This window comes from Mercenaria mercenaria, chromosome 10 (assembly GCF_021730395.1).
Source record: "Mercenaria mercenaria strain notata chromosome 10, MADL_Memer_1, whole genome shotgun sequence".
In the NCBI taxonomy this organism is placed as follows: domain Eukaryota; kingdom Metazoa; phylum Mollusca; class Bivalvia; order Venerida; family Veneridae; genus Mercenaria; species Mercenaria mercenaria.
In genome coordinates, this window is record NC_069370.1 from 26,476,802 (window position 1) to 26,496,373 (window position 19,572).

The 19,572-nt window shown below is 36.9% G+C and overlaps 1 protein-coding gene across 1 annotated transcript in view; it reads left to right on the forward strand.

Annotated features, from left to right (window-relative positions):
• The window catches only part of LOC123560866 (alpha-2 adrenergic receptor-like), a 51,294-nt gene extending 39,004 nt beyond the window's left edge, over positions 1-12,290 (forward strand). The window contains exons 2-3 of the mRNA XM_053516834.1: positions 9,737-9,905; positions 11,913-12,290. Coding sequence (XP_053372809.1) covers positions 9,737-9,905; positions 11,913-12,290 — 547 coding nt within the window. The remainder of the gene's footprint in view (positions 1-9,736; positions 9,906-11,912) is intronic.
• Positions 12,291-19,572: the final 7,282 nt, after the last annotated feature.

Consider the following 19,572-nt stretch of genomic DNA (forward strand, 5'->3'; position numbering starts at 1 on the left):
GATATCAAAAAATAATTCTTGATATCAAGAAATCGAATTTTTGATGTCAAGAAATCATTTCTTGATATCAAAAAATGCCTAGAAAATAGTAAAACGGCGCCCCATAGATATCTGTCAATGATGTATAAACAATATTGTACTATATATACAATATGTTATAACAAAACACTTGGATAAAAATTTGCATGTATAAAAATCTACAGTTGTTTTCATATGGAATTTTTTCGCCAATTATAAACAAGAGTGGCAGAACAGAAAGAAAATGCCTCTGTACATGTTATTTCTTACCCCTTGGTAATTTTATAAGAAACCATGGTCATGAAGGGAAAATATACTAACCCGTTTCATCGTAAATTTCTCAAAATTAAACGCACAGTTTGGTGAATGGGTACCTAGTATATTGAACAAGCGATAATTTTTCTTTCCAAACGTGCACCAGTCACATTGTCTCAATATTCCATATTGCTGATATTATCAACTATTTTATGCTTCATCAACGTTACAGAAAAAATCTTTTCTTGACCTTCCCTAATGAACATCGGGCTAGAGGTCCGGCAGTGTGCACATGTTTGGCGAAATGTAAACAAACTAAACAGAATTAAAAAAAATCACATTTTTACAATAAGATTCGAATTCATCTTGTATATGATCTTTAATTTGAAATCGTACATTGGTCTGCATCTGCATGTTCTGTTTATTTTATTCATTTTGAACATTTATGCTGCATTTTCACATTTTACCGAACACGTGTAGTAAAATGACGACTGACATACATTTTCAAATTAGCCAATCAGAATGGTTTTGTAATCTAGAACGGAACTTCACCAGGGAAGTTCAAGCAAGTTTTTTGCGTAACGTTGAAATAACTATAAACTACGCGTTGTTTTTCTAAGATAAGATGTATTGAAGAAATGTGACCGGTACACAATGGAAGATAAATCACCACTTGTTTGATATCCATAGTAAAACATTTACCGAACTGCGTGTTTAAGGTATGAAATGTGCGATTGAAACGGGTTAGTATATTTTTCCCTCCATGACCATGGTTCTTATAGAATACCTAGGGGCAGGGTATAACATGTACAGAGGCATTTTCTTTCTGGTCTGGCGCCAGTGGGCAGACTGTCACAAAATTTGCCCGTCATCGAATTTGGCCTAATTCAAGGGCCATAATCCAAGAGTGCCAGGGCCGAGTTGGCTAATTATCGAATTTGCGAGATATTTTGCCCACAAACATTGTCAGCAAGATTGGTGTAGATTGGATGAAAACTGTTCGACTGAGAGCGGAAAAGGCTAAATTCCCAATTTTTCAAGTAATTCAAGGGCCATAATCCAAGAGTGCTTGGGGTGATTTTGCTGGTTATCAAACTTGGCCGAGATATTACGCCCACAAACATAATATTGTCACTAAGTTTGGTGAAGATCGGATGAAAACTGTTTGACTTAGAGGGCGGACAAGGCTAAATTTGCAGATTTTCACTAATTTAAGGGCCATAACTCAAGAGTGCCTCGAGGGATTTTGCTGGTTATCAAACTTGGCCAAGATATTATGCCTATAAACATTGTCACAAAGTTTGGTGAAGATCAGAAGAAAACTGTTCGACTTAGAGGACGGACAAGGCTAAAATTGCAGATTTTGAGTAATTCAAGGGCAATAACTCAAGAGTGCCTGGGGCGATTTTGCTGGTTATCAATCTTGGCTGAGATATTATGCGCACAAACATTGTCACCAAGTTTGGTGGAGATCGGATGAAAACTGTTTGACTTAGAGAGCGGACATGCTTTTGGATGCCGACCACCCGCCGCCGCCCGCCCGCGATGGGTGTTCACATAATACGCCCCACTCTTTCAGAGATGGGCATATAAAAAGTTATCATACAAGTTATTTATAGTATTATCCCTTACAGAAGAAAAAGGCCTGCTGCGTACTCTTGCTGTGTACATACAGCGTATATGATGTGTACATGATGTGTACTGAAATCAATAGTACGCAGGATATACACCGCACATACACCAATAGTACGTTTGTAGTACACTTTTGACATGCAAATGAGCTCTGCCGCGTACTACTTGCTGCGTACATGCTGTGGACTACATAGTACACAGGATGTACACTGGAGGAATTTAGTATGCGAGAAATATTACGCTGCATGTACGCGACACATACACTTTTCACATGCAAATGAGCCTGCGGTGTACTACCCCTGCGGCGTACATGCTGTGTACTCCTGCGGTGTACATGCTGTGTACTCCTGCAGCGTACATGCTGTGTACTCCTGGCCCGAGTCCTGCGGCGTACATGCTGTGTACTTCTGCTGCATACATGCTGTGTACTCTTGTGGCGAAACTGCTGTGATAATGTAAATTCCTTACCCCACCAACTTTCGTATGCAAATGCTGATCATTTGGACAGAAAAAAAAACAGAAAAAAAATAAGTGACATGCCTCAATAAGTATTTACCCTTACCAAAATATGTAGATTGATGTTATCAAATAAATTAGTATGCTTTTCTCCATCCACTTTTCAATGAAATAAATCAATTTTTTTAGCATGTAATTTGGTAAACATTTGAAGAAAATGGCGTAACTGCATCAAGGGGAAACAACTTTAATGCAACTTAATATAAGTGTTATGATTTATTATAGACGATGTGTGCGTAGTATGTATTTATTTTGATTAAAATCCATCTGAGAACAATCTAGGACTGGAATTATATAAGCATTTATACACTTTTACGTCCGTAAAAAGTAGCGCACCAAAAACTTTTGGATTGATTTTTTCCAATGGGGCAAGCGCAATTAGCCAAAAACGTTCTGAAAATATACGAGCGGCAAATCCGATGAACAACTTTTTAATTTGGTGAGGCCTTAATGAGTTAACATAATGAGCATTAAAGCCTTTATAAAACATGATAGAGTGGTGTTTTGCTTAAGAGTATTCAAATAACAGTGAGAGCTATTAATTCTTCTCATTCCGGCGCTGTTGCGGCATTATCTTGGTAATTATTTCATGTATTACAAAATGTAATGCAACGAAGTTCAAATAAGGCTTTTCAATTATCCAAGTTAGAAAGCTCCAGGATTAATTCAAAATGAAAAAGAATATATTTTTACACTGCATGCAAGGTGCAGTTCAGAAATCACTAAGATGTAAGCTTCACAAATGAACATTGCAAATAGTTTGGCAAATTTTTATTGTTCAGAATACCGGTAATCTGAACTATTCTATGCTATTAAGATAAAAGTTACTCGGAAATAAAGTTCTTGCTTCCAAAAAAAAAAAAAAAAAACAAGAGGGCCATTATGGCCCTATATCGCTCACCTGTTATCATTGCACTTAAGGACAAGAAGGTCAAAAAATCATAATCAAGATCAATAAGTCCAAAGGACAGGAACAACAAAGGGAAAAATTTAAACAAAAAGAAAAAAAAAATCTTACAAGGTACAGATATGTCAAAATACACCTAAAAATTGGAGGTACCATCCATGTTGTACCACAGAAAAGTGGTCTCGGTTTTTCCCTATGGCCAATTATAAACCTAAAATTGGAGGTACCATCCATGTTGTACCACAGAAAAGTGGTCTCGGTTTTTCCCTATGGCCAATAATAAAAAAGTTACTAAATAAGCTATTTATAGTAACATAAATGGGAAGTAATTAAAAAAAAATTATTGTAAGTGAACAAAATAATCTGCCAAATAACAAGAGGACCATGACATGATGGTCCTGAATCGCTCACCTATCCCCACATGACCCAGTGTTGAACTGAGTATGGCGTCGTTATTTCTATTATTTGACACAGTGACCTAGTTTTTGAGCACATGTGACCTAGATATCATCAAGATAAAAAATTCTGACCAATTTTCATGAAGATCCATTGAATATTATTACCTCTAGAGAGGTCACAAGGTTTTTCTATTATTTGACCTAATGACCTAGTTTTTGAAGGCACCCGACCCACTTTTAAACTTGACCTAGATATCATCAAGGTGAACATTCAGACCAATTTTCATGAAAGATCTCATGAAAAATATGGCCTCTAGAGAGGTCACAAGGTTTTTCTATTTTTCGACCTACTGACCTAGTTTTTGACCGCACATGACCCAGTTACGAACTTGACCTAGATATCATCAAGGTGAACATTCTGACCAATTTTCATGAAGATCCATTGAAAAATATGGCCTCTAGAGACGTCACAAAGTTTTACTATTTTCAGATGTTGCTAGTTTTTGACTGCACGTGACCCAGTTTCAAATTTGACCTAGATATCATCAAGGTGAACATTCTGACCAATTTTCATGAAGATCCATTGAGAAATATGGCCTCTAGAGAGGTCACAAGGTTTTTCTATTTTCAGACCTACTGACCTAGTTTTTGACCCCATGTGACCCAGTTTCGAACTTGACCTAGATATCATCAAGATGAACATTCTGACCAATTTTCATGAAGATCCATTGAGAAATATGGCCTCTAGAGAGGTCACAAGGTTTTTCTATTTTTCGACCTACTGACCTAGTTTTTGACTGCACGTGACCCAGTTTCGAACTTGACCTAGATATCATCAAGGTGAACATTCTGACCAATTTTCATGAAGATACATTGAGAAATATGGCCTCTAGAGAGGTCACAAGGTGTTTCTATTTTTCGACCTAATGACCTAGTTTTTGACCCCACGTGACCCAGTTTCGAACTTGACCTAGATATCATCATGGTGAACATTCTGACCAATTTTCATGAAGATCTCATGAAAAATATGGCCTCTAGAGAGGTCACAAGGTTTTTCTATTTTCAGACCTACTGACCTAGTTTTTGACCCCACGTGACCCAGTTTCGAAATTGTCCTAGATATCATCAAGGTGAACATTCTGACTAATTTTCATGAAGATCCATTGAGAAATATGGCCTCTAGAGAGGTCACAAGGTTTTTCTATTTTTAGACCTACTGACCTAGTTTTTGACCGCACGTGACCCAGTTTCGAACTTGACCTAGATATCATCAAGATGAACATTCTGACCAATTTTCATGAAGATCCCATGAAAAAAATGGCCTCTAGAGAGGTCACAAGGTTTTTCTATTTTTAGACCTACTGACCTAGTTTTTAACCGCACATGACCCAGTTTCGAACTTGACCAAGATATCATCAAGATGAACATTCTGACCAACTTTCATAAAGATCCGATGAAAAATGTGACCTCTAGAGTGGTCACAAGCAAAAGTTTACGCACGGACGGACGGACGGACGGACGGACGACGGACGCCACGCGATCACAAAAGCTCACCTTGTCACTTTGTGACAGGTGAGCTAAAATGTACAAATCCTTCCTGCATGAAGTCCCTCCCGCGTATATGAAGTTTACTTCAGACTTTAACTTATAAAAAAAAAACTAAGTATAAATGCCAAAAGAAACTGTACAAGTCTTTCCCGCGTATATTAAGTGTACTGCACAAATTTCAAAGTATCTGCGGTGTACATGCAGTGTACTATTTTCTTGTACAAGTCCCTCCTGCGTACATGCAGTGTACTCCTTAAATTTTCAGAGTCTTGCGAATGACAATACGTCTCATGGTGGTGAACATTTGTGCCAAGTTACATCAAAATCCCTCCATGCATGAAGAAAAAATGCTCCGGACAAAGTCATTTTTGTATCTGATCTTTGGCCTCCAAGTGTGACCTTGACCTTAGTCCTAGGGCCCGGGTTTTGCGCATGACATGTTGTCACATCCAGGGAAATATTTGTACCAACTGATATTTAAATCCTGTCTTGCATGACAAAGTTACCAGACAGGAAAAAAATCCTACTGACCTTTGATCTCCAAGTATGACCTTGATCTTTAAGCTAGGGTTCTGGGTGTTGCGCATGACATGTCACCTCATCATGGGGAACATTTATGCCAAGTAATATTGTAATCCCTTGATCGATGACAGAGTTCTGGACTGGACAGGTAAAAATCCTATTAACCTCTGACCTCCAATTGTGACCTTGACCTTTGAGTTAAGTGTCCGGGTTTTGCACATGACACGTCATCTCATCATGGGGAACATTTATGCCAAGTAATATTAACATCCCTTCATGGATGGCAGAGTTATGGACCGGACAGAAAAAAAAGCCATGTTGACCTTTGACCCCCAATTGTGACCTTGACCTTTGAGCCAGGGGTCCGGCTTTTGAGCATGACACGTCGTCTCATCATGGGGAACATTTACGCCAAGTGATATTAAAATCCCTAGATGAATGACAGGGTTATGCACCGGAAACAAAACAGACCCTGTTCATGCCATGTTAACATTTGACAGCTAAGTGTGACCTTGACTTTTGAGCTAGGGGTCTGAAAGTGCATGACACATCGTCTTATTATGAGGTACATTTGTGCCAAGTAATATTAAAATCCCTTCATGGATGTTATGGACCGGACAGGATAAAAGCCCTGTTAAACTTTGACCTCCAACTGTGAATTTGACCTTTAAGCTAGGGTTCTGGGTGTTGCGCATGACACGTCATCTCATCATGGGGAACATTTATGCCAAGTAATATTATAATCACTTGATGGATGACAGAGTTCTGGACCGGACAGGAAAAAATTACTATTAACCTTTGACCTCCAATTGTGACCTTGACCTTTGAGCTAGGGGTCCAGGTTTTGCACACAACACGTCGTCTCATCGTGGAGAACATTTGTGTCAAGTAATATTAAAATCCCTTCATGGATGACAGAGTTATGGACCGGACACGAAATTGCGGGTGGATGGACGGAATCCCTTACAGAAGAAAAAGGCCTGCTGCGTACTCTTGCTGTGTACATACAGCGTATATGATGCGTACATGATGTGTACTGAAATCAATAGTACGCAGGATATACACCGCACATACACCGATAGTACGTTTGTAGTACACTTTTGACATGCAAATGAGCTCTGCCGCGTACTACTTGCTGCGTACATGCTGTGGACTACATAGTACACAGGATGTACGCTGGAGGAATTTAGTATGCGAGAAATAGTACGCAGCATGTACACGGCACATACACTTTTCACATGCAAATGAGCCTGCGGTGTACTACCCCTGCGGCGTACATGCTGTGTACTCCTGCGGTGTACATGCTGTGTACTCCTGCGGCGTACATGCTGTGTACTCCTGGCCCGAGTCCTGCGGCGTACATGTTGTGTACTTCTGCTGCATACATGCTGTGTACTCTTGTGGCGAAACTGCTGTGATAATGTAAATTCCTTACCCCACCAACTTTCGTATGCAAATGCTGATCATTTGGACAGAAAAAAAAACAGAAAAAAGATAAGTGACATGCATCAATAAGTATTTACCCTTACCAAAATAATGTAGATTGATGTTATCAAATAAATTAGTATGCTTTTCTCCATCCACTTTTCAATGAAATAAATCAATTTTTGTAGCATGTAATTTGGTAAACATTTGAAGAAAATGGCGTAACTGCATCAAGGGGAAACAACTTTAATGCAACTTAATATAAGTGTTATGATTTATTATAGACGATGTGTGCGTAGTATGTATTTATTTTGATTAAAATCCATCTGAGAACAATCTAGGACTGGAATTATATAAGCATTTATACACTTTTACGTCCGTAAAAAATAGCGCACCAAAAAATTTTGGATTGATTTTTTCCAATGGGGCAAGCGCAATTAGCCAAAAACGTTCTGAAAATATACGAGCGGCAAATCCGATGAACAACTTTTTAATTTGGTGAGGCCTTAATGAGTTAACATAATGAGCATTAAAGCCTTTATAAAACATGATAGAGTGGTGTTTTGCTTAAGAGTATTCAAATAACAGTGAGAGCTATTAATTCTTCTCATTCGGGCGCTGTTGCGGCATTATCTTGGTAATTATTTCATGTATAACAAAATGTAATGCAACGAAGTTCAAATAAGGCTTTTCAATTATCCAAGTTAGAAAGCTCCAGGATTAATTCAAAATGAAAAATAATATATTTTTTACACTGCATGCAAGGTGCAGCTCAGAAATCACTAAGATGTAAGCTTCACAAATGAACATTGCAAATAGTTTGGCAAATTTTTATTGTTCAGAATACCGGTAATCTGAACTATTCTATGCTATTAAGATAAAAGTTACTCGGAAATAAAGTTCTTGCTTCCAAAAAAAAAAATGTACAAATCCTTCCTGCATGAAGTCCCTCCCGCGTATATGAAGTTTACTTCAGACTTTAACTTATAAAAAAAACTAAGTATAAATGCCAAAAGAAACTGTACAAGTCTTCTTTCCCGCGTATATTAAGTGTACTGCACAAATTTCAAAGTATCTGCGGTGTACATGCAGTGTACTATTTTCTTGTACAAGTCCCTCCTGCGTACATGCAGTGTACTCCTTAAATTTTCAGAGTCTGTGCTGCGTACTTGAAGTGTACTAGTGACCTCCTGCGTACATGCTGTGTACTAGTCGAAATAGTACACGGCATGTACGCGGCATGCGGTGTATGTAAAATGTACTCCTCTGGCGTACTACTGTGTTCGCGGCATATACACAGCAAATACGCAGCATGTACGCCACAGAGGCTTGCTTCTGTAAGGGATGACAGACTGACGGATAATCGCATTCCTATAGTCCACGAAACTGGTTTTCAACCAGTTGGGGACTAATAAGCGTCCATATAACTTGTGCGAACCACAACGTCTTGCACATCAGTACAACTATGTGTTTTTTTGTTTTTTTTTTATTCCAAAAGCTACCTTTAAATTTATACAAACGCACATTTCTGGGTAACGAGTCCCGATTGAGGCATTGCCCTATTTCAAATTAAAATCTATAAGAAGATCGTTTGGAAGCACAAAATGCATCCAAGTCTGATCATGAGAGGTGATTGGAAGTGCAAGACCACTCACGCCCTCTAGCACCGGCTTAAGCAGAATTCTATTTGATAGATATTGAATGGACTCCATGATTCCGAAGGACCAGAAAATATAACACCACTGAATCCAAGTATGGGAGACCTTTTTAAAGCCGCCACATGGCACTTAACATAGGGAAACTGTAACAAAGGGAAGCAACTCAATCTTTGTAAAATATAGCATATAAAAACAATCATAGCTGGGATTTACTCAAATAAGTATGTTTTATTAATTTGATTGCATACAAAATACTGTTGAAAAATCATCGGTGTTAAACCCAAAAACAAAAGATGAAAAAACGCATACTTAAGAGACAAAATGTTTAATGAGGCTGTTTGATTATCTGTTCATGAATGGCGTCCATTTTGAATAATTTCGGCCGTTTTTATTTTTTCCACCTTCCTTCATTTTTTTTTCTTTTTTTTTTTTTGATACCATGTTTTCACTTCCAAGTTTCGTGCTTGCATAATCGCTGGACGTGGCTTAATTTTCTCCTTCTCCAATATGTTACGGAAAACCTCCTCTCATCAACAGTTGGAGGAAGAGCAAATACAATGCACTATTTCGGCTATTTCTTTTCAAGAATTTGTCTCAAGTACAGACCAAACTGTCAAATATAGCCCGGCCGGAACAACTGAAAACGAAGGTCCACTGTTGTTATCGAAAAATGTCTTGCGTTCTTTCCGTTTTATGGACGTTTCAGCCATATGGCAAACACCATAATGTCAAGTACAAAGTTGAATTACTTGAAATACCCCAACATGCTACTCTAGATATATTTCAAGAAAGTCAACTTGAAAATTGGGTTTTTAATATCAATGGTAATGTGAATAAAACTATAGTCTTTTTTCCAGGTTGTGTGTAGTTGCAATATGGACACCGCCTTTTATAGGGGATCGTCTGAAGCACAGCGAGCCTCATTCCTGCATCTGGGAACCATCAAACAACACTGAATTTGTTATATTTGTTGCAGTCATTGGCCACTATATACCGTGTATAGTCATGGTTTTCTGCTACATCAAGGTAAACAAGTCTGTTTTGTAATATACAAAATATGTTATTGAAAAAAGGTCAATATCAAAGTACGGCATTTGATATTGTTTATATTAATATTCTATATTATTAACGTTTAAATCGCAGTTTTTCATTGGGAAAAAACATCGCCAAAGTATATAAAGAATGCATTGTTTTACCAAGCGTATAAAATATGTAAAAACTGCAAAACGTGCCATCTTTGTATTCAGCAATAGGGACATATAAAGGGGCTACACTTCCGGACAATTCAACACCATAAATACCTCAGTCAGTGTTCGATGAATTGTTACACGTCCTTTTGAAAAATAATGTCTAGGTGTTTAAATTGCACTAAACTATTATTTGCAAAATAAAAAGTGAGACGTTTTGTAATGTTTTAGGGAATTGACAATATATGTATCCTCCAGGCATAATGAGGCAGTTTTTAAATTAATATTGGATCTGTTAATACATGTAGTGTTAAACGCTCTCGAGTCCGCTTCCTAGAACAAGAGGGCCAAGATGACACTAGGTTGCTCACCTGAGAAACACACCATAACAGTGTAAACATGTTTGACCTAGTGATTTCACGGAAACAAATATTCTGATCAATTTTCATTAAGATTGGACCAAAAAATGAGGTCTCTTAAGTGTAAACAAGTATTTTCTTCAATTTGACCTAGTGTAGATCTGATCAAGGCAATCATTCTGACTAAATTTCATCAACCTCTATTGAAATATACAGCCTCTATCGCATACAAATCGTTTTTCTTTGATTTGTCGTAGTGACCTAGTTTTTGACCCCATATGACCCATATTCAAACTTGACCTTAATTTCATCAAGGCTATCATGCTGACCAAATTTCATGAAGATCAATTGAAAAATACAGTCTCTATTGCACACACAAGGTTTTTCTTTGATTTGACCTAGTGACCTAGTTTTTGACCACAGATGACCCATATTCTAACTTGACCTAGATTTCATCAAGGCTCATTCTGACTAAATTTTAAGAATATCCAGTGTAAAATGCAGCCCCTATTGCGTACACAAGGTTTTTTTTTTAATTTGACTGGGTGACCTAGTTTTTGATCCTAGATGACCCATATTCAAACTCCACCTAAATTTCATATAGACAAACATTCTGATTAAATTTCATGAAGATCTGGTGTAAAATGAAGCCCCTATTGCATACTCAAGGTTTTTCTTTGATTTGACCTAGTGGCCTACTTTTTGACCCCAGATAACCCATTTTCAAACTTGGCCTAGATTTCATCAAGGTAATCATTCTGACCAAAATTCGTGAAGATCAATTGAAAAATACAGCCTCTATCGCATACACAAGGCTTTTCTTTTATTTGACCTAGTGACCTAGTTTTTGACCCAAGATTATCCATTTTCGAAATCGGCCTAGATTTCATCAAGATAATCATTCTGACAAACTTTCATGAAGATCAGTTGAAAAATACAGCCTCTATCACAAACACAAGGTTTTTCTTTGATTTGACCTAGTGACCTAGATTTTGAACCCAGATGACCCATTTTCGAACTTGGCCTAGATTTCATCAAGGTCATCATTCTGACCAAAATTCATGAAGATCAATTGAAAATACAGCCTCTATCGCATACACAAGGTTTTTCTTTTATTTGACCTAGTGACCTAGTTTTTGATCCAAGATTACCCATTTTCGAACTTAGCCTAGATTTCATCAAGGTTATCATTCTGACAAAATTTCATGAAGATCAGTTGAAAAGTACAGTCTCTATCGCATACACAAGCTAAATGGCTAAATGTTGACAGACGACAGACAGACAGACAAGAAGCCGGACATCGAGCGATCACAATAATGCTCAGGTGAGCTAAAAACTGAAGAAGACATGGCCGTAAACCCAGCATGGCTAGAAACCATGACCTCTGGATTAAGCGACTGCCACCTTTACTAGAACATTGCTTTCTTATTAAATTAATATAAATAAATATCAATGTAATACTATTACGCTTTTGTATAATCTTTCAGGTATTTATGGTTATGCGAAGGCAATCATCTATTGTTGCTGGTATTGGTGGAGAAAGTGCTGCATCAACAATCCGAATACACGTACAACCCATGTCTTCACATAACCAAGGCATTTCCTCACATACCTCACATGTTTATATTGGAGACAGTCATAATGCCGACAACATACACGCCATGGAATCTTCTAATGGACGCTATCTGACCACCAGCAGTAAAGTGGGCAGCCAGAATTCACCCCCCATTAGACCACCGCGCCAGGCAGAAAACTATGTAGCACGCACCACGCAAACAAGATCGTCAAACAGGACTAACCGTACGTCCCATAATCAGCAGCGTGAAAAACGAATTTTCATCACGCTAAACCTAATATTTTGTTAAGCTATCTAATTTGCTGGTTCCCATTTTATATAGCGTTTGATACATATGCTTGGAAACCAGACTTGTTACCAGCTGGACTATATTCCTTCTTCTTCTGGTCAACATACGTGAATTCAACACTGAACCCTTTTATCTATGCCTTTACTAACAAAGAATTCCGCCTGGCATTCATCAAAGTATTGAAAAAAATATACAGATGCCCAAAACAGAGGGTTGCAGCATGATTCTTTCTGTTTTTCTAAAATAACAATTTTAAGATGATAATTATCTTTTTGAATATGGAATATGAATTGATTCCCATTTGGGAATAATTGGATACAAAATCAAAGGCGGGACTTTGTCCGTTTATGTTAAATTTAGCATGGGGGACTGTGGGGGATTTTATACATGTGCGTGGGGGGTGAGGGTACATCAGTTGGAATAAATTTGTAATCCAGTTGAAAATCTTTAGTTTTCAAATTTTTACAACTTCAACTTCTCTTAATTAAACTTTTAATTTTGCATTTCGACTTTTAATAATATTACTAGTATCATGTAAGCTAATTGCGACAGGTGGTAACTTCTGTCAGATCATGTTAGGAAATCAAACATAAGCTTTATAAATTTATGGAAAATATCAATTTCTCTTTTTTCTTTAACCTAAATTTGTCGAGATGAAAGATCAAAACTGCTAGTTTATTGCCTGCTAATTATGAATCCCTATTCATCAGTTTTGACTTGACTAGTACGTTATAATGCGCATTAGTTGAAGTATCTCATTTTGTGCAAGGCAGTTATGGGTTTGCAAAGACCTACATATTACTGCTGCAAACCAGTTCACTTTCATGGAGGGTAGGTGGTCTACGAATGTGCACATCCATACTATATACCAAAATGTTTGTAACAGTCTTAACTTTCCAAAACCAGTTGATGCCAGAATCTAAGTGGTAGGCAAAGTGCTCAAATTCAAGATGGCCACCAATATGGCCGCCGAAAATTAAAACTCGCTCTATACAAACTGACTGGACAATATATTTCACTTTTATAGGCATGGTACTAAGTATCTATAAGCTCTGGTTTCAAAAACATTTAAAGGCTTTTCCCTATATAAGACAGTTAAAACTGTTGACCCCGGAGCGAAATCAGTTGTGACCCCAGGGTCATGATTTGAAAAACTTGATAGTAGACAATAAACAAGAGGGCCATGATGGCCCTATATCGCTCACATGAGTAGAGTTGCTTGGTTGAACAAAAAAATTTCTTAGCTAAAGCTTTAAAAACATGAAAATTAGGAGAGTGGGCCAAGGTAAAGATTATGCTAGATTACTTTTGAAATCTTTATAAAAAATATTACAGGTGGTCCAAATCCTTTTGCTGTAGCTTAGAAAACAATAAAATAGGTCAGTAGGTCATATTAATGGTTACTGAAAGTCTGTTTAAAGATAGGCATGTCATCAAAATTTCAAAGGTGTATCTTTAACATGAGGGCCATGATGGCTCACCTGAGTTTAATTGATTGGTTGAACAAATTTCTTTGCTAAAGGATAAAAAAAAAAAAAACTAGGTGAGAAAGTCATGGTAAAGATTCTTCAAGGTAAGTACTGAAATCTGTTAATTTTTTTTACAAGTGGTCCAAATCTCTTTGCTGTAGCTTCAAAAACAAGAAAGTAGGTCAGTAGGTCAGGGTTAATAATATTTAAGATGAGTATTGAAATCTGTATCAAAAGTTCTACATGTGGTCCAAATGTCCATGCTCTATCTTCAAAAAGAAGAAAGTAGGTCAGTAGGTCATGATAAAGACTATTCAAGATGAGAATTGAAATCTGTATCAGACATTATACATGTGGTCCAAATCATTTTGCTGTAGCTTCAAAAACAAGAAAGTAGGTCAGTAGGTCACAATAAGAACATTAAAGATGAGTATTGAAATCTTTATTGAAAGTTATTGACGTGGTCCAATTTCTATGCTGTTACGATCGGTGTGCAAAACTGTATATGTCATCCAAATTTCAAGGCTGTATCTTAAACTCAAACTGAAGATAAAATTTTAAGAAAGTCAGTAGGTCACATTCATGGTCAATGATATTCAGTTTTACGATTGGTGTGCAAAACTGTGTATGTCATCAAAATTTCAAGGCTGTATCTTAAAAAACAAGAAAGTAGGTCAGTAGGTTAAGGTCACAGTTAAGTGACATCATATTACTTGGGGTCATCAGGTAATTATTATTAAACAGTCTTGGAAGTAGGATCAAATGATTTTTCAAGTATTTTTTCCTAATAGTATATAACTCACATAGTAACTAAGTGACCCCAGGGCAGGGCCTCTTTTAACCCCAGTGGCACAATTTGAACAATTTTGGTAGAGGACTACTAGACAATGCATCATGCCAACTATCAAAAGCATAGGTCGAATGGTTTCAGACAAGAAGATTTTTAAAGTTTTTTTCCTATATAAGCCTATATAAAACTTTGGACCCCCGGGGCAGGGCCTCTTTTCACCCCAGGGGTACAATTTGAACAATTTTGGTTGAGGACCATAAGACAATGCTACAAACCAAATATCAAAGGTCTAAGTGTTGTGGTTTCAGACAAGAAGATTTTTAAACTTTTTTTCATATATAAGTCTATGTAAAACTTGGGACCCCAAGGGCGGGGCCATATTTGACCCTAGAGGGATAATTTGAACAATCTTGGTAGAGAACCACTAGATGATGCTACATACCAAATATCAAAGCCCTAGGCCGTGTGGTTTTGTACAAGAAGATTTTCAAATTTTCCCTATATGTCCAATTAAACCATGTGACCCCCGGGGCGGGGCCATATTTGACCCTAGGGGGATAATTTGAACAATTTTGGTAGAGGACCACTAGATGATGCTACACAAGAGATATCAAAGCCCTAGGCCCATCATACCAACTATCAAAAGCATAGGTCGTATGGTTTCAGACAAGAAGATTTTTAAAGTTTTTTTCCTATATAAGCCTATATAAAACTTTGGACCCCAAGGGCGGGGCCATATTTGACCCTAGAGGGATAATTTGAACAATCTTGGTAGGGAACCACTAGATGATGCTACATACCAAATATCAAAGCCCAAGGCCGTGTGGTTTTGTACAAGAAGATTTTCAAATTTTCCCTGTATAAGTCTATATAAACCATGTGATCCCCGGGGCGGGGCCATATTTGACCCTAGGGGGATAATTTCAACAATTTTGGTAGAGGACCACTAGATGATGCTACACAAGAGATACAAAGCCCTAGGCCCTGTGGTTTTGGATATGAGTTTTAAAGTTTTTCCTTTCGGTTGCCATGGCAACCAGAGTTCTGCATGGAATTCAATTCTTTGAACAATTTTGAAAGGGGGTCACCCAAGGATCATTCCTGTGAAGTTTGGTATAATTCTGCCCAGTGGTTTTCAAGAAGGAGATTTTTTTTAAAATGTTGACGGACACACAACGCACGCCGCAAGACAGACATTGAGTGGTCACAATAGCTCACCATGAGCCTTTGGCTCAGGTGAGCTAAAAACAAAAACGTAGGTCATTAGGTCAAGTGACCCCTAGTAACTTGGGGTCATCAGGTAATTATAATTAAACAGTCTAGGAAATATGATCAGATAATTTTTGAAGTATATTTTCCTATATAACTCATATACAAGTGACCCCCGGGGCAGGGCCTCTTTTCACCCAAGGGGCATAATTTGAACAATCTTGTTATCGAACCACTAAGCAATGCTACATACCCAATATCAAAGGCTTAAGCCTTGAACTTTCAGACAAGAAGATTTTTAAATTTTTTTCCTATGTAAGTTTATGTAAAACTTGGTACCCCCAGGGCAGTGTCTCTTTTCACCCCAGGAGCATAATTTGAACAATTATGGTAGAGGACCACTAGGCAATGCAACATACCAAATATCAAAAGCCTTGTTCTTGCAGTTTCAGGCAAGAAGATTTTTAAAGGGGCCTCTTTTCACCTCAGGTGCATAATTTTAAATAATCTTGGTAAAGGACCACTTGGCAATGCTACATACCAAATATCAAAAGCCTAGGCCTTCCAGTTCCAGACAAAAAGATTTTTAAAGTTTTTTCCTATAAAAGTCTATATAAAAATTGGTACCCCCAAGGCAGGGCCTCATTTAACCCTAGGGGCATAATTTGAACAATCTTAGCAGAGGCCATAAGGCAATGCTACAAATCAAATATCAAAGGCCTAGGTCTTGTGGTTTCAGACAAGAAGATTTTTAAAGTTTTTTCCTATATAAGTCTATATAAACCATCACTGTATGCTGTCACGTGACGTGGTGTACGGCGAGAAAAATGCAAGATGGCGGACGTGGATATTTGGGAAAGGTAGGCTCCTTGTTTGTTCATTGATTTCTCTGTTAATATTTCCTTTAGGGGAGAATGTTTTGTCATATAACACGCCACTGACATTTGTCTTTTATCGGTTGTATACCATTACCTCCGACAACGGCTCGAATTTCTAGACTTTGCTCCAGAATGCAACAAAAACAACGGAAAATAAATTTAAGCCGGGAGAAACTCGGTATTTCGAATTTTCCACCCCTTCCTTCCACGATTTCTGCCAGATTATGAAGCACACATAGACTATTTACATAGACAAAACGTGTGTATCAGCCAGTTCACTGAAAACCGCAAATTTCCTAAAAAAATATTCGTTTTAAAATTTGCCAAGTGTATGGTAAGAAGGCCAACGTTAGTCTGTCGGTGTATGGTAGGACGTCGGCCAAAAGTGTACGGCAAGCAGAACAAATTCAAAGATTTTGCTAAGAAATGGTGTACGGAAAGAAGAAAATATCCTGACACGACTACCGATTACCTTACCCTAGAACTTAGAAGGATAAATGTGGTCTATATTTCGACATTAGTGCTGCCAATTTTCAATGTGTTTCCAATGAATTCTCCAGTCTCTCTAAATCGTACAAAATTTTAAAGATTATTGAAAAATTAGAATGAACTAGTTTCTGTTTTAAGCTCATTTGAATGATGTTTAGTATATTTGCATATAATGTGATAGATATATTCTTTCATGCACTTGCTTTGGACGACCTTAATTTGTTTGGAAGCAAAATATGAATTTATAACAATATTGTGTTTTACCTGATCATGTGGGCTAACCTGAACAAATGAATACGCAAGCTACAATTTTCTTTCGATTTATCACTGTATGTCAAAGACGGATGCCTGCATAGAAATTTGTTATCATTTTGATTCTGATTCTGTCAAATTTTTAGTAAATAAGTCCAGTCATAAATCAGCCTAACACAAGCTGTGTTATGGTTCGAATCACGGACTGGGAATATTTCCGCCAATTTTGTGAATATTTCTTCCAGAAACATTGTCATCGTTTAATAAAGGCCGAATTTAGAGTAAATACTGGTCAAAATATTCACAGAAAACATCACTAAATGATCTAAAATTGCCGAAACAGTTAAAGGCACGGATAACATTAACCGTAACACAAAAGTGTTAAAGGAACTGCATGAATAAGGTTACTGTTTTTGCAGTCAGAGCATACACCTAATAACATTAGAGACCGCATAAAAGATATGCAAGGAAAGAATGAGCAACGCATTTCTCATTAGTCCACTGTTACATATTTTACCTCGATTTTGTTCAAAACATGAATTTATCCAGTTGTTCTATTATTCATATACAGCATAATAAATAATGAAATGAATGCAATTTATAAACATCTGTTGATTCAGAAGAAAATCTGTTTAAAACGGATTATTTCAATGTGCTACGGACACTGAAGGGCTACGGATAGCAATTATTGACCCACTACTTATAAAGTACAAAAAATTGATATGTCATATCCTTTGTGGATATGAAACAGTAGATTGTAAACATGTGATTATGCTATGTAAGATGTGTTTTCTACTGTAGTTTTAAATAGGGGCTACAGACACTACAAAAATATGCCGCGTTTCAACGCGGCAGGTATTCAACATATCACTTAAGTTCATATGCCGACTTTGAAACACTCAACAATAACACGTGTATATAATTAGTACAGTAATGAAAGCATGATTTGCAACATTTTAGTTGAAAATTAAATGACTTATGTAACACAACCCCGAAAAAAGATTAAAAAAAAAACATACCGCAGGTATACATTCACATTTTCCGTTACAACTTCTGTATTAAGTAGCCAACTTGATTTCCAAAAGAGTTTGGAGCTCTTTAGTGACATACCTACTAAATCAAGACTTTATAATTTATTGTTGTAAGTGTATTTTCTCTATAATTACGAAATACTGAATTTCATTTTGCATTTTTTGATCTCTATTATGTCTATGTTGATTTTCTTAAGGATGTACCAGCGTTTTTCTTTCAGGATATCCGATATCCGCCATTTTGAAAACTGTTTCTTCGAGCATTGTATTTTAACAAAAGTTTTGCCAAAAATTAACACTAAATAATTAAAAAATGACTATTGATATATCATTTAACAAAATAGATTCTACTTTTTGTGAAAAAATCGCCCTTATTTTTGGCTGGCATTTGACGTAAGATTTACAATGGGTAGAGGTAGGTAAATTCAAATATCTACGAAAGTAGATCAGGTTTGGTTTTGATATTTTCCTGACTAATACATATAACAATAAGCTATAACTAAAATAAAAGTTTTCAAGATAGCACTTTATTTTATCTGGAAAATATAGATTGAAACAAAAAAAAAAAACATATCAAAATTCACCATTTTTGGACAGTATTTGCTTTATAAATCTCTTAGATGCAAGGTGACCCCAACCTTTTTTCTGTCCGTTTTGAAGCATTTTTGAGTGTCATTAAAGCTGCAAAATATTTTGAAAATCTTACTGTCAGATTTTTTTTGTAGATCTAAATACATTTTTCCATTGAAAATAAAGTGGGTGGGGTAATTATGTCAACATGTAACAAGAGCACCGCCTTGCGGGTGCTGACGCTCATCTGATTTTTTTTGTGCAATAGAAATATTGTCCTACCCATGATTTTCTAAGTCTAAAAAGGGCCATCATTCTTGCAAAAAGCAGGATAGAATTATGTTTCTTGATGTACAGTGTCCACTTATGATGGTGAAAAACTGTTGCAAGTTTTAAAGCAATAGCTTTGATAGTTTATGAGAAAAGTTGACTTAAACATAATACTCAACCATGAAAATGATTTTCTAAGTCCATAAGGGGCAATAATTATTGCAAAAAGCAGGATGGAGTTATGTTGCTTGCTGTACAGGGTCAGCTTATGATGGTGAACAAGTGTTGCAAGTTTCAAAGCAATAGCTTTGATAGTTTAAGAGA